At 49.3% G+C, this 16,580-nt stretch overlaps 1 protein-coding gene across 3 annotated transcripts in view; it reads left to right on the top strand.

Annotated features, from left to right (window-relative positions):
* Positions 1–2,629: 2,629 nt before the first annotated feature.
* BAK1 (BCL2 antagonist/killer 1) overlaps positions 2,630–16,580 on the top strand; it is a 35,376-nt gene continuing 21,425 nt past the window's right edge. For all 3 annotated transcript variants that reach the window (XR_012155856.2, XM_073320300.2, XM_073320298.2), the window contains exons 1-2: positions 2,630–2,774; positions 13,431–13,556. Coding sequence is in view for 2 of the 3 variants with exons in the window: in XM_073320300.2 (XP_073176401.1) it covers positions 13,469–13,556 (88 nt within the window). In the remaining variant the exon portion in view is untranslated. The remainder of the gene's footprint in view (positions 2,775–13,430; positions 13,557–16,580) is intronic.

Raw genomic sequence — 16,580 nt, 5'->3', positions numbered from 1 at the left:
TTCTCGTTTTGCCCCCCATTTATTTCCTTTATCTGTATAAGATTCTAGGAATGTTGCTCTGTGTGTCAAGCTGAAGCCTCAAACGTCTGTTGGGTCAGTGAGAAGCGCGGGAAGCAGCTACAAGCATGGCTGAGAGCCCTTTTTGCTTAGAATATCCCCACGTTCAATCATCCCTGGTCTCCACGATCCGTTACCACCCAGTTTTTAAGTTCATAGCCATTTTGACCTTTTGAATTACACCCGTGCACCACACAGCTACAGTCATGCATGAATCTACCATGATACATAAACTGCTCATACACTTAATACAATATGGTCTCCCCAAGTTATTTCAGGAAGTTGCCCTATCTGTCACAGCCACTGTACAGGCTTTTAGCTACTAGCTCTTTGTATTGAGGTAGCACCTAAAACAGTGACTCTGAACCTTTCCAGACTGCAGTATCCCTTTCGAGAGTCTGAGTTGTCTTGCGTACCCTCAGGTTTCACTTCATTTAAAAACTACTTGTTTACAAAATCAGACATAAAAATACAGAAGTGTCACAGCACGCTAGTACTGAAAAATTGCTGCCTTTCTCATTTTTACCATATCATTATAAAACAAATCATTTGGAATATAAATATTGTGCTTACATTTCAGTGTATAGTGTATAGAGCAGTATAAACAAATCATTGTCTGTATGAAATTTTAGTTTGTACTGATCTCACTAGTGCTGTCTATGCAGCCTGTTGTAAAACTAGGTAAATATCTGGATGAGTCGATGTACCCCCTGGAAGGGGTATGCATGTACCCCTGGTTGAGAACCACTGACCTAGAGGCCCCAGCCATGATCCGGGCCCTGTTCAGCTAGGTGCCTATGAATATATAGTGGGAAAAAGTCTAGCAACCATAACACTCCCCAAACTCTGTCCCTTCCAACAGCTTCCTGATATTCCTCAGGTTCACAGCAAACTCACCCTCCAAGATTTTAACTCCCCTACTCTTTGCTCCTCTTTTCTCTACCTCCTCCGCATCCACAACTGGGGACACTCTTTCACTGGTATTGTCTTCTCACCTCCCTCCAGTCCCTTGAATTCTTGTCCACTTAGCACACTCTCACACCCAGGGTCCCAGGAAGCCCATGCAGAGCCACCATAGGAATCACCGAAGTGTAGGACTGGAATGACTCAATAGGTTATCTAACCCAGCCCCCTGCACTCAAGGCAGGATTTAGGCCATGTCTACATTACAGCCTATGTTGGCATAATTTATGTCACTCAGGGGTGTGAATAAACCACCCCCGAGTGACATAAATTACACTGACATAAGCACTCTTGCGCACAGTGCTATGTTGGCAGGAGATCTTCTCCAGCCACCATAGCTTCTGCCGTTCGTGGAAGTGGTTTCTTCATCCTGACGGGAGAGCTCTCCCGTTGGCATAGAGCATCTTCATCCCATGTGGCGCATGTGTAGACATAGCCTAAGTAATAACTAGACCACTCCTGACAGGTGTTTGTCTAACCCAAACTTCATTGCACGGCGACCCCCTTCTGACAACGAACTTATTACATGACCTTGGGGGTGGGAGGGTGCAGACCAAGCCTCGCCACCCTGGGTGGGGGTGGAGCTTGGGTTTCAGCTTCAGCCCTGGGTCCCAGCAAGTCCAATACTGGCCCTGTCCACCCCATTAAAATGGGGTCACGACCCAATTTTGGGTCCTGACTCAGAGAACCCCTGCTCTAACCTGCTCTTAAAAAACTCCAATTGCAGAGAATCCACCATCTCCCTAGGCAATTTGTTCCAGTGCTAAACCACCCTGACAGGAAGTACTTTTTCCTAATGTCCAACCTAAACCTCCCTTGCTGCAATTTAAGACCATTGCTTGTTGTCCTATCCTCAGAGATAAATGAGAACAATTTTTCACCCTCCTCCTTGGAACAACCTTTTACATACTTGAAAACGGTTATCATGTCCCTCCCCTCAGACTTCTCCTCTCCAAACCAAACAACCCCCATTTTTTCGCTCTTTCCTCGTAGGTCATGTTTTCTAGACCTTTAATCGTTTTTGACGCTCTCCTCTGAACTTTCTCCCTTTGTCCACATCCTTCCAGAAATGTGGTGCCCAGACCTGGATACTCCAACGGAGGCCTTATCAGTGCGGAGTAGAGCAGAAGAATTGCTTCTCCTCTTTTGATGCATGGGAGGGATAGCTCCCTGGTTTGAGCATTGGCCTGCTAAACCCAGAGTTGCCAGTTCAATCCTTGAGGGGGCCATTTAGGGATCTGGGGCAAAAAAAATCGGGGATTGGGCCTGCTTTGAGCAGGGGGGGTGGACTAGATGATCTCCGGAGGTCCCTTCCAACGCTGATATTCTATGATACTGTTGTGTTTGCTTTTCCCTGAAGAAAGCTATTTCCCAGAAAGGTTCCTGTGAGCATAGTGGCTGATTCAGCCCCCTTCCCGTGTCTGAAATCCGCATGGCCCCAGCACCCAGCCACGGTGGAAGGAGCTCTGGAAGGACCCAGTGAGCAGCTTTGGGCGAGAAGGAGCCTCTAGAGGGAGCTGAAGCGGTCTCCCGATTTGCATCTATGGTCGATTCGTTTTCTCCACTCCTTCCTTTCGCATGCAATCGGTTCGCCCCCCCCCCCCCCCCCACCGCTTTCCTAGGGCGAGGAAGCCGGCGCAGAAGCAGGCAGGGAAGCCGGGGAGCATGAACTAGCGCGCAGCGGCAGCTCCAGCCGCATCGGCCCCGCTCTGAGCGCTGCAAAGCTCCGGTGCAGAGACGGGAGGAGGAATTGGGTGAGGACCAGCCGCGCGGGCGCTTCCTCCCCTCTCCCAGCCCAGCGCCCCGGGGTGCAGCATCCCAGCCGCGAGCGGGACAAAGGGGAAGGGAGGGGTCCAGCGAGCTGGCGGCCGCTGGGGTTGGGACACCGCAGCTCCCGGGATGCGGCAAGGCTCGCGGCGCCTGTTTCCCCTGGGGGGGCACAGGACTAAAGCAACAGCTGCGATCTGCAGGAATCCAGCCACTGGTGCCTAGGAGCTTGCGTGGCGACGGTGCAGGGCTCCCCCGTGGGGGGGGGCACTCAGGCGCAGCCCCGAGGCCAGTGACAGCTCTGGGGGCATCACTGGCAGGTCCTGCTGGTTTGGTTTGGGGGGGGGGGGTCTCATGGGCGGGCGGTGGGGAGAAGTGATTAGCCCAGGGGTCTGGAAAACAGGCACGCCAAGCTGGTCCAGTTGCACCGTGGGCGAGTCGCCGCCCGTCTCCAGGCCTCCATTTCCCCACCTATAAAATGGGGCTAATGCCACTTGACGACCTCCCCTGGGGTTGTGAGGGTTAACTAGAAAGGGCTTGGGAATGTACAGTCCTCTGTCACTGGTCAGGACAATTAAGGGCCCTAATCATAGACGTGTAGGACTGGAAGGGCCCTTGAAAAATCATCTAGTCCAGTCCCTTGCATTCATGGCTGGACTGCGTAATAACTAGACCATTCCTGACAGGTGTTTGTCTAACTTGTTGTTTAAAATCTCCAATGGCGGGGATTCCACAACCTCCCAGAGAAATTTATTCCAGTGCTTAACCACCCTGACAGTTTGGAAGTTTTTCCTGATATCCAATCTAAACCTCCCTTGCTGCAATTTAGCCCCATTGCTTCTTGTCCTATCCTCAGAGGTTAACAAAATATGCTTGAATTAGGCATATGAGCAGATGAGTTAATACCATTCAAGTGCTTAATGTTAAATGTGTAAATAAGTATTTGCAGGATCAGGGCCAAAGATTTCACTGTAAGTTGACTGCCAGAAGAGGGGGCGTGGAACCCCTTTGTTAAAATATATTCTCCAGTGTTTTATAGTCATGCCAAAACACGACAACCTACAGCAGTGAATCAGGACAGCCCTGCAGTGTTTTCTTATAAAACAAGTAAATGAAGGTGGATTAAAGGCTTAAATACACCCAAATGATTTTTGAATTTGGATTGGGATGCGTTTCTGGGTTAATGCTGCAGAAATCTGCAGTCCCCTGGCTCACCGTGTCTCTGCAGCCACGGGCACTGTCTTCCCAGGCTGACTTACCAGACATAACCAGTCACGTGTATGGTTTTGAAATTAATGAATCATTTCAGCACCTTCCCAGGTGGCAGTGCGGGGGGGCCCCCAGCTGCACGGGCCAGCAGCACTCTCTGTTTGGCCTGTGCGTGCAGACAGGAAGGGAGCAGAGGGGGCAGATGTGTGGCTTTCTGTCAGAGCAAGTCGTAAAGGGGAATGGGGAAGTTGTTGGGGTGGCTACTTCTCTGGGGTCAGGAGCTATGGAGCCTGGTGACCCTCGTTTGCCAGCCCTGTGGCTGTGAGTTGTGCTTCCTGGAATAATATTAGCCGTAGGAGTATTCATTTGTAATGCAGCATTGCCCCGAGGCCCAAGCTGTTAGGTGCTGTACATACATACACACACTGCAGGCAAGTGTTTAGTTACCGTCCTGTCCGCTGTGCATCCAGTGGTGGAATTTGCCCCAAGTTCCTTTGTGTGGGCTAAGGCCTTGCCTAGAACATGTTTCCTTCGGGAGATATGTATGCAGTTCCTGAAACAGCATCAGACTGTACAACACACGAATGGCAGTTTTATTGCTCCCACAGAAAAGGGTGAGCCGGCTTCTGCTCAGAGCTACAGCTGCTACTCAGAGTCTCTCTGGCTCTCCTTCCCCTTCTGTGCTTCTGCGGATCCCCCTTTGCCCCATGATATGCAATGTTTTCCCACCTCCCTGCTGGCCTTTCTCCTCGACACAGGGCCAGTGGCTGAATTTCCACATCACCTTTTATTGAGGTGGGTGGGGAAGCCTCTGACAGGATTAGGTCTCAGGGAAAGGTGTTGAGTGGGTTTGGCGGATGGGGAGGCAAGTGAGGGACATGTGCTCCAGGAAGAACAGGAAACTCACCCGAAACCTTTAAGCAAAGTGGAGGAGCGGGAGGGGAAATGCACTCAAGGCAAAGGTCTGTTTTAGTGGGCAATAAAGATAAGCTGCTTTGCCATCTCTGAGGTGCTGCTGCGCCCACGTGTCACTGTGGCTTTAACCCTTCGTGAAAGTGAGGGCTGGGTAAGCTGGGAGGTGATTAATACCTCGGTAGTAGGTGAAGGCTAAACACAGCTCCTAGCAAATCAGAATCCTGGGGATGCTGGCATAGGTGGCGAGTTATATGGGCCCGTGGTGCCCGGGCTTCACCAATATTCAGGAATGTGGGCCCGGCTCCACCATTGTTTGGACTTATATTTAATCAGAGCCATCCCTTCCATAGGACGGACCGGGGCAACTGCCCCGGACCCTGCGCTTTGGGGGGCCCCAAGCTTCAGGGGCAGCCTGGGAGGTTAACAGGGGGCCTGGGGCCAGCAGCAGCAAGTGACCCAGCCCCAGCCCACCCACCTCCACCCCCATTCCGCTCCTTCCCCCCACCCCTGCCTCGCCTCTTTCTGGCTTCTGCTCCCCTCCCCCAAGCAACATCGGGAGCCGGCGTGGCGGAGTGGGCTGGGGCCTGGTCACTTGCTGCTGCTGGCGGCAGGCCCCCAGCTAACCCCCCAGGCCGCCCTGGACCCCGCATCCCCCTGAAGCATGGGGCTCCCCAAAGTGCGGGGCCCAAGGGGGGTTGCCCAAATCAGTCCTATGGATGGGACAGCTCTGCTTGGACCCGTTCTGGGCACCACTAAAAATTATACAAACCTGGTGCCCATGGACGCTGGGGGAATCGTACTCTCAGCCCTCCCACCCCGTTCCTGGCCTCTTTGGGCCACAAGGTGACTAAAGCCCTTGTTCCTGGGAGCCTAGGGACCTCTTGAAAACGTGGGTGGCAGGTCCTCCTCTACTCTTTCTCAGGGCCATAGGGATTGGTCCCCATTAGATTGGTCCGACTCCAGATTAGCTTGGAAGTGGTCAAACGTGGAAGGAGAAGAGGCTCTTCTGGTGCTTGGCACTCTGGTCAGCCGAAGATCTCGTTCAGATCTTAATCCGTTCCTCTTTGCTGCCATTGGGGAAGATGCGTATTAGCAGCAGTTGGCTGTGGATTGGTGTTTCAAATGGGTGAGAGGCAGGTGGTAGTTCCCGATGAGTTCGAGAAATGTGACTTACACACCCCTGCATGACTTGACTTTAGAGTGGAAGAGAAGGGATTTGTGTAAGAAATGCCATGTGATGGGAAAAGGCCCCAGAAAAAAAAAAAAAACACCTGAAATTTTCCCTTCTTAGAAATGATAAGCAGAAGAGGAACCAGCCTGACAAAAGGGGCTCACTTCCTTGTAGGTTTTGCAAAGGGTAAACATGAAAAATAAGAGCAAACAACTGCGTCATGAACCCAGAAATAGCATCAGCGAGGACAAGCTGAGACTAGGAATCTTTCAGATGCAGAAACCTGCTCTACACTAGAAGAATTCCCCCTTGCCAATGGTGGGTGTTGGCAATGACTACAGCTGGATGGGTACTAAACACAACTGAGCTGCAAGGGTGGACAAGGATGACGAGTGTTCAGGACCGGGCTAGAATCTGTGGTTAAGGCTTGCACCAAGCAAGCTGCAGGTGTTACCAGTGGTGGGTCACCCTTCGAATATGGTCAGATCCACCAACCAGCAAGCCCCTACCCTTGCACCTGAACCAGAGTGACTTACAAATAAACAAAGGGGTCCCTTCCAGCTCTGCTTTTCTACGATTCTGTATTTAAAATTAAACCAATCTGGAGTGAGTACAGCAGTTGGGTGTCCATTAGGTTCGATTCACTGACTTCAATTGGCCTACATAGATTTGTACCAGCTGATGATCTGGTCCTTTGTTCTTTCCAAGTCCTGTTATTTTTATTACCACCGCATCCCTAGGAGGCTGAGTTGTGGACTAGAACCCCATTCTGCGAAGTGCGGTACAAACACAGAACGAAAAGATGGTTGAGGAATTTCCCCTCAATTTTTGTTCCTGTAGAATATTAAACTTGGTTTTAAGAAGCCCTGGTCATCACACAGGTGCCAAAGTGCTTTATAAACTCCAGGTAAAATTCCACACTCCGATCAAGCTATAGTATTATTATGTATTGAGCATTAATGGTGTGCTTTGTTCAGAGAGGGAGAGCTGGTCTCTGCTACGTGGAGCAGGGAATTTAGAGCAGATCTACAGGGGAAGTTATACCAGTGTAAGATACAGTGTGAATTTACACCCCTATAGTTATACTGGCAAAACTCCCCATGGGGACAGTCTAATTCTGGAGTGAGAGTGGCTTTTTCTGATTTAACTTACGTTGCTTTGGAAGCAGCTAAAGCTATTCTGGAAAAAGACACTTAATTACTCTGGAATTAGAGAGTCCACCTGGGGAGTTACCAGTATAACTATAGTGGTGTAATTATACTGGCATAGTTTTACTGCTCAATTTCCCAGGTAGACAAGCCCTTACAGTCTAAGTCTCCCCATAGAATCATTGGACTGGAAGGGACCTCGAAAGGTCTTCTAGTCCAGTCCTCTGTACTCAAGGAAGGATTAAGTATCTAGACCATCACTGACAACCTGCTCTTAAAAACCTCCAATGACGGGGATTCCACAACCTCCCTAGGCAATTTATTCTGGTGCTTAACCACCCTGACAGGTAGGAAGTTTTTCCCATTTTGCAACTGGATCTAAACTGATGGTACAGATCTCAAAACAATGCACAAAGGAGGTCAGTTTCATTATCGCTTTTTACAGATGGGGAAACTCTGGCACAGTTTGGGGACATGACTTGCCCAAGGTGAATCTGTGGCTGAGTGTGGGATAGAACACAAGTCTCCTAGTTCTATGCTTTGTCCAATGTACCCTGCCTCTCTTGTACATTGGGTGTTTCATGTATCCTGTGATCTACTGAACCTTTAAACCAGTGAGACTCAGACTGAGGCTCGTGAGCCGCACGTGGCTCTTTAATGCATCTCCTGTGGTATTAAAAGATACACATGATATTAAAACACCAAGAGATTTAATGATTGACCAATCAGGAGGCTTTGACTATATTATTAACCAATTGCAGTTGATGAAATAATAATACTTGGTCGGTCATTTTGCTGTGAGACTATATAAACTATTTCCCCTGTCCCTCTGTTTAAATATGGATCTATAGTACTAGAGTAACGAATGAATTCACACGACGGTGGCTCTTTTGGGTAATGTTGATTGCTAATGTGGCTCTTGAACCACTGATGTCTGAGCATCACTGCTTTAAACTAAGACCCTTCAGAGGGTGCATGTCTCGGAGTAGCATCCAAGCAGCAACTAATGATGCATGAATCAATGGGAGGACTAGAAGAGGGTGTCCCTCGATACCAGCAGGGTAGAATTGCCGTGACACTCAGTTCTTGCTCAGCAGCAGTCTGCCAAGGGGCAGGCACAAGCTGCACCCTGGCCTGGGGTTTCCACTCACCAAGTCCGTCAGGATGTGTCCCCCATTAGCACTAAGGGCAGGTCTACACTACGGAATTACTTCGGTATCACTACATCACTCAGGGGTGTGAAAAATCCACAGCCCCTGCGCGACGCCGTTATCCCCACCTACGCAGCAGCGAAGACAGTGCGATGTCGGTGGCAGATCGTCTCCTGCCCACACAGCTAGCGCCTCTCACAGAGGTGGATTAACTACACCAACGGCAGAGCTCTCTCCCGTCGGCGTAGCGCAGCTTCATTCAAGCTCTACAGCGGCACAGCTGCATCAGTGCAGCGTTTTAAGTGTAGACCTGCCCTAAGCTAACTCAGTCTGGAGAGGTGAAACAAGTTACCCATTCAGGGAGCAATGTTAACTGAGAGCCACGCAGGAAGTTCTCCTTCCTGCCCTTTTCCAGGAGGGGAAGGAGCGAGGTCTAGACTAGTGGCTCTCAACCTTTCCAGGCGATTGTACCCCTTTCAGGAGTCTGATTTGTCTTGTGTACCCACAAGTTTCACCTCACTTAAAAACGACTTGCTTACAAAATCAGACATAAACACACAAAAGTGTCACAGCACATTAGTACTGAAACATTGCTGACTTTCTCATGTTTACCATATAATTATAAAATAAACCATTTGGAATATAAATATTGTATTTATATTTCAGTGTATAGAGCAGGATAAACAACTCGTTGCCTGTATGAAATTTTCCTTTGTACTGACTTTCCTCGGGCTTTTTATGTAGCCTGTTGTAAAACTAGGCAAATAGCTGGATGAGTTGATGTGCCCCCGGAAGACCTCTGAGTACCTCCAGGGGTACACGTACCCCTGGTTGGGAACTGCTAGTCTAGACTAGAGCCAGGGAGTCAGGACTGCTGGCTTCTATTCCTCATTCTGCCAGACCCTGTAACCTTGGGCAAATCACTTCCGTCTCTGTGCCTAAGCTTCAACATCTATACAAGGGGGATAATGATTCTCACGTGCCCTTGTGAAACACTTTGAGCCCTTCACATGAAAAAGCACAATAAAAGCACCGTATAAACCTTTGTAGAACTGGCTGGGGCGTGAGGGAGGTCACTGAGGGTTTTCCTCACTCAGAAGATGGGGACTCTAAATTCGAAGGCAACCTGCTTCATCTCCACCCAAGCTCCAGAGCAGAAACCAGCAGGGGGAGGTTAGTCTCTCAGGATAGCAGCCAGATGGCAGAGGATTAGGGAGTCTAGCCCTCGTGAGGGGGTGATGAGGCCAGCCCTCCTCCCGTGCTGTACTCTGAACCCCAGCTTTAATCCTTCCAACCCCTACACAGCCTTTCCCTTCTCCCTAGCCCTCTTGGAGAAGTGCTGCAAGAGGAACCCGTGGGTCACAATCGAACCACCCTCGCTGGGCACATTTGAAGTCGGGGGAGGGAGGAGAAAAGAGGGGATAGCGTACAGGAAAGACTCTCATGAAAGCTTATGCTCAAATACATTTGTTAGTCTCTAAGGTGCCACAAGTCCTCCTTTTCTTTTTGCGAATACAGACTAACAGGGCTGCTACTCTGAAACAAGTCACCCTCCAGGCACAATCCAAACCTCCGGTTTGTTCCCAAGACACCTAGCAAGGAGTACCTGTCAGCTGGCATTGTCTTCTGAGCATTGAGATGCAAATGAGCATTCAGCAATTTCCTAAGCCCTGTTGATAAGTAAGCTGTGCATTCTTTTAGGTCCCTTCCCCTCCCAGCACCATTGTCACTTCGTTGTGGTGAATGATGGACTGTATTTCACACCTCTGTTGTTGAACTTCTGCCTCTGGAGACAATATGCTCTAAGGCTTGGAAAACAGGGATAGCCCTGGACTGGCTACTTATCCAACCCCTTTAAGGGCTCCACCCAAAACTAATTTAACATGGCTAACCAATACCAGATGGAAACAACCCATATATTATTAATTGAGGTACAACTTACACTAGGCCACACTGCCTTTCCAAATGTTTATCTTCAGCTACTGTACACCTCAACAATGAGGAGTCCTTGTGGCACCTTAGAGGCTAACAAATATATTTGGGCATAAGCTTTCATGGGCTATAACCCACTTCATCAGATGCATGGAGTGGAAAATACAGTAGAGTAGCTCCATTGAAGACACTGCAAATCCTGATTTACAGCCACTGAGAATCTGGTCCAGAAGTGTGTACTAGTGCTGTAGTTCACAGACTTTATTGTTCAAATGACACCTTCGTGAAGAACTGATGTTTGAAGTACCCCGTGCACATTTAATCCTTTTGGTGCCCTCTTGGTTTAGATCTTAATAGCGTTAATTAAGATATTTAGAGACAAATGAGTTTTGTATGTGGCTGGTGGAGATCTGCCTGGGGGAATTAGAAGAGAAGGGAGTTTGGCTAGGGGAGTCCGTTTGGGAGGGTTAGAGGACATGAGGTTTAGAGCAGGTTGGGAGTTTTTCACGGAAATGCTGTGACGTTTTCCAAGGAAAATGTGTCAGACCCAAGACTTGTCACAGCAACGAACAGGTTTCTAGGTCCAGGCTGGAATTTCTGATAAAATTAGGGGGCGGGGTAGGAGCGGGGGTGGGAGGAGGATGGAGGGGGGAAATCATAAACTTGAACTAGGATTGCCCGTGACCCATCGTGCCCTAACCACTGTGCTCTTGGCTGTTTTAGGGCAGGTGAGTCACTTTTATTTATTTACTGTATTTATTATTTTGAAAACAAGTTCAGTTTGTCTGGGGGAAAGTTCTGAAATCCTGGAAAGATGGAAAAAAACCCACTTTCTGCCCAGGTCTAATGAGGTTAGGGTCAGGTGAGGGGGGTGGGGGAGAGTGTGTGTGTGTGTGTAAGTAAATAAATGGGCAGGGAAGGCTTAGGCTATGGCTACACTATGAGGCTTTTAGCAGCACTTGCAGTGTAGCTGCTGTTGGTCAGCCGGAGAGAGCTCTCCTGCTGACAAAAGACTTCCCCCCCACCTGAGCAGCAGCGGCGTTGTCGGCAGGAGAGCGCTCTTGCCAATGAAGGAGGACACTTTTCGTCACTAAAACTTTTGTGGCTCGGGTATGTGTCTGTGTGTGTTTTAACACCCCGAACAACAAAAGTTTTGCCGACAAAGTGCCAATGTAGACAAAGCCTCAAAGGGGAGCTAGGGAGGTGGGGGAATCTTGGGAAGGCTCCCAGCTCCCTGCCCAGGGAGCTTTGCCGGTCCCACTAAAGACCCTGGCCTCTTAGAAGAATCTTTCTGACAGGCCTTCTGTTGTGGACTCACAACTCTTTCCTCTTGGCTAGGGAATTCCACAACCTGCCACCTTGGGGTGGGCTGTGACTCGGGCAGGCTCCCCCAGCCCACTAGTCTCTGTTCTGGTTCTAGAGTAACAGCCGTGTTAGTCTGTATTCGCAAAAAGAAAAGGAGTACTTGTGGCACCTTAGAGCACCCATCCCAGGGAGCCTGTCTCCTGACTTGATGCTCCCCTGTAATTCTCCTCTTCAAGCCGTGTGCCTCTCTCCTCCTGGGGGTCACCTAACAGCTGGGTTTTATCCTGTTGAGGAGGTAGACACCTGATCAACACCTCCCCCTCCCCGCTTCCTCAATTAGTCTGCTGCTCCTAAAAAGGGCCATGTCATGGAACAGGGGTTGGCTGGCCGCAGTCCCAGTACTTCCAGGGATAGACCACCCTGATACAGTGTACCACTTCCAACAAGCTCACGTGCCACGAGTGGTACATGGACCACAGTTTGGAAACCCCTGCACTAGTGGACCGAGCAGGCGACTAGGAACTAGCAGTTTTTTCTTCCCAGCCCTAAAATCGACTCACCATGCAACTGCAGGCAAGCCCTCTGCGTGACTCAGTTTCGCCCACTGCAAAAGCTGAGTGAATACCCACCTGGCAGGCAGGTTCATAAAGTGTCGATAATGAGCTGTATACATGCTAAGCATTGTGAGTAGAGATTTGCACTCGCTGTAAAATTGAGGCCTGGGTTTGGGATGACTGGGCGTTCAGGGATTTGGGTTCTAATGAATTTTTAATTGTAGTTATTTTTTTAAGGGGATCTGTGAGATGATGAACAGGAGGAAATAGTAGCTCCAGAATAAAGAGAAATGGGAAACTAATAAGACTGAGAATAGGCACACTGTTTGGGTGAATAGTGCACCGGAGAGGTGAAAACAGCTCCAACCTCTCCTGGGGATACAATGGCCATGTCTACACTAGGGCACTGAACCAGTTCAGTGCATCCGAGCTGGTTGGGCGGAACCATTTTAAGAGCTTGCCCTGCATCTGCGCTCGCACCGCTCTCAACCGTTGCGGCTGCAGTGCCTTCTGGGAAACTGTCCCCCAGTTTCTGCGGCACAGCTCCCCGAGAGCAATGGATTGCAGTGGATTTTGAAAGGTCACCAGTGCGCTAGAAGTAGGGCTGTTGGAACCAGTTGTGGGATGACACCAGTGACGTCCATCCACACGGGGACTCAATGGTACAGACTGGAATGGTAACTAGCCTCGCTGAAGGCAAGTTCAGTCCAGATGGTGTCAGATGAGCATGCAGCCCGTGGAGGAGCACCTTTTTGTGTGGTCGTGAGGTGCTTCACAAGAGTGCTAGGGGAACCTCATTGTCTTGAGCATGATAAATTTCCCTCAAGCGACAAGGCCAGGGAGGGAGAGCTGCCAGACTTGTGGGCGTGGGAGTGATCCTGTAGATGAAGGAGGAGCCTGAGGATGTATTTGAGGGAACTAATGCTATCCAGCCAGAGAGATCGAGGAACCTTGGTGTGGGTGGGGATTTTTGAGAGTGGGATAGGGTGGGGAGGAGCCAGGAGGCTGTCAGATGTGCAGAGATAGGAAGGCGGGAGGCCAAGTGCTCAGAGGAGAAACTCTAGGTGAACTATAGAAGAATTATCTTGGGGCCTAAGACTGTCCCTCGAGGTGTGTAAGGATCCAAGGCCAAAGAACAGACCTTGAGTCTTCCGTTGTCTCCTCTAGCATCACCAGACTGGTCACAGCTTGCAGCTCCCCAGAGCCCTTCACTGAGCAATCCGGTTCACCCTGCCTACCGTTGTTTCTCCCTCTGCAGGGTAAACCTGATCCCCTCTCCCCAAGCTCCCCTCCACCATGGCCTCTGGGAACAACAGCGACCCACCGGACCCTCATCGGCGCAGGGGCAGCGAAGGGCGTAGGCAGTCGCTGAGACTCAATTCAGGTAACAAGGTCTCTATTACAAACTCGGGTTTAATGTGTCTCTTTTAAATTCCTTTCTGTTTTGATTATAATTCTTGTATCCTGTCAGGTTCCTTTAAAAAGTGGAGAGGGAGAGGTACATGGGCCGGTCAAGGTTTAATCTCTGGGGACTTGGTTTCAAATCTGTGGCAACACCGGCCAAGTCTTTGCTCAGACCAGGACTGAGGTGCACTGGTGGAGCGTGTTTGTGTGTGTCTCTGTCACGCGCCCAAGACTGGAATACCAGGGGGCTGCAGGACAGAAGTGAGATCACTGGCAGAGCACCGTGTGTGGGGGTGGGGTGGGGGGGGAGTCCAGGACTGGAATAGCAAAGGGAGCTGCACGTCAGGATTGAAATGCATTGGGGGCGGGGCAGGACTGCAATAGCAGTGGGATGCAGAGGATTGAGGTGCATTGGCAGAGTGATGGGTGGGAAGCTGGCACAGCTCTTGCTTAGTTTCATTGCCATTATCTCCTCCCATTCCTATAGCCAAATGTACTCCATGTGTTAGAGACCCGTGCCAGGCCAGGCAATGCTTAATGGCTGTGCAGTTGAGTTGAGTCTGAGGACGTCAGCTGTTCGGTAAAATTGAACCCTGATGACTTTCCAAAAGGTGGCTTGTCACATCCACAGTAGCAGATTTATGGGGCAAAACATTGAAAATGTTCTGAGAACTGAGACCAAAACAAATCGAAAGGATCTGCTCCTCATGTCTGTCCCAAATAAATAGAATTCCTCGGCACTGCAACCTTTTAAGCATGGGTGACTCTTTAACCTGTTTTACAGGTAGACTTGTAAATAAGCATGAGTCACTGCAGCTCTGTCAATAACACCACTTCAGTAACTACACCTAACTGTTTATGCAGTTCAGATCCAGCTCAGAGCTGTTTTACTGTCACGATTATATTATTATTTGCATTGTGGTAGCATCTGGAGGCCCAGCTAGGTTCAGAATCCCATTGTTCTGTGTGCTGGACAAACGCATAATAAGGAAGTCCCTGCCTTACCGAAGTTTGTAAGGTATTAAAATAAAATAAAATAAAATAAAATCAAGGCAGTCCTTATGCAGAGCACGCATTGTAGCCAGAGGGATTTTGCTTGAATAAAAATTGTAGAATCAGGCTGTAAACTATAACCACATGTGTTATACACACACACACGCAATCTGAGTGGGATTCAGTGTTGGCCTCGCTCTGCTCCCAGTGAAGTCAAGAGGAAGCTCTGTCTATATTTACATCCAGATATAACTTAGTGTTTGAAATTAACCTAAGTTCCCGTCTCAGGCAAAAACTGCATTGACGTCAATGCAAATGGAGCTATGTGTCTCCCTCAGAGGCATGCTGTGGGGTCGCTGGGTGGATGAAAGTTTTAGTGACTGGTTTGGTTTAATTTTTTGGGTTCTGATTTTCCTCATGGTTCTTTGTCCATTTTCTTTTGCTGTTGATAGGGAGCTAAGGGATTTATCTGCTGCTCAGGAAAAAAAAAATTCTCCCCCCAAGAGGATCACTCTGCACTACCAAATGTCTCTTAGGGCATGATCAGGGCTTCAGCATCCTTGCCTATCCTGGGTTGCTTCTGGCATGTCCCCTATGTTGTTAAAGCATCACTGGTTGCTTAAAAAAGGCACAGGAACTGAACTTGCTACAACTACCAGGTGAAGAAGAGGAACAAGCTAGGAAATATGGAAAGGGTCCTGCGTAAATGGGAGCGAGATATTGTACCAGGGAAGAAGGATGGTTCATTGGTTAGGGCATTAGCCTAGGAGTCCGGAGTCTATGTTTCTTCCAACCCTGCAAATCAGATTGCTGACACACCCAATAGGCATGTTCTGTAGGATTTTCCCACCAAGTTATATTTCTACTCCATAGATATAATCAGTGGGAAGTCAAATGAAATAAGGAATATACCCTAAATGAATCAATTCAATTGATGCGCCGTCAGGCAGCAGTGTGGAAGATGGAAGTGCCGATCTTGGCTCAAAGGGCATCTGCAGTCCCATGGCTAAGGTATCACCTTAGATTTTGGGGACAGGAGCACCACAGCAGCCTGTAATATGCAACTGGTGCAGCAATCTGTATCCGTAGTTAAGGTCTGGGGGAGGCTCTGGTGTCTAGGGCTTAAAACAGGAAACCAGGACTCTGCCAAATCCCTGTGGGGCCCCGAGCAAGTCACAGCTCTGTGCAAGGGGTGGCTTTTCCCCTTGACCAGACTGTGTTTGTCAAATCTGCATTTAAATGTACCCAGGGAGCCTTTGACATTAGCGCCTTGTTAGAGCGATAGGGGCTAGAGATGGCTGTAGATCCAGCTATAACTTAGCTAGAGCGAGGCTGGGTGAATAGGTCATGAACATTATTATTTATCGTTCAGAGTGGCAGCCGTGTTAGTCTGTATTAGCAAAAAGAATGAGGAGGACTTGTGGCACCTTAGAGACTAACAAATTTATTTGAGCATAAGCTTTGGGTTTTAGCCCATGAAAGCTTATGCTCAAATAAATTTGTTAGTCTCTAAGGTGTCACGAGTACTCCTCGTTCTTTTTATTATTTATCATGTTTATTATGCTAGTGCCTAAGGGCCAGCCAAGAACAGGGGGGCCCCATTGTGCGAGGTGCTCTAGAAACAGAGTAGCAGACTGTCCCTGTTCTGAGCGGTTTACAGACTAAGCAGACACAACAGACAGGTGGGCGAACGAGCAGAACACACAAGCAGAGTGAACCATGTGATGGCGGTAAATGGCATGTTAATTCCATGGTGGGGGGAACTTAGGAGGGGATCAGCTAAATGGAAAGAAAAAGGAAGGGAAGGGGTGAAAAGGACAGAGCAGGGGAAAAGAGGGTAAGAGGGGCAGGTGTGGTGTGAAGCTAAGGGGAGGGAGCGGGTTGGAGCAAGCAGCACAGGGCAGAGAAAGTCCAGGCTAAACTATAGACTGTTCCCTGATTCACAGGACTGGCCCCGCCATGGAAGGAGATGGGAATGGGAGGTGGGTACTTTTTAATGAAAGCTGTTGGC

Source organism: Lepidochelys kempii, chromosome 21, assembly GCF_965140285.1.
Source record: "Lepidochelys kempii isolate rLepKem1 chromosome 21, rLepKem1.hap1, whole genome shotgun sequence".
NCBI lineage: Eukaryota > Metazoa > Chordata > Testudines > Cheloniidae > Lepidochelys > Lepidochelys kempii.
Note: the sequence above shows the minus strand (reverse complement) of the source record. Positions and strands in the feature narration are given on the sequence as shown.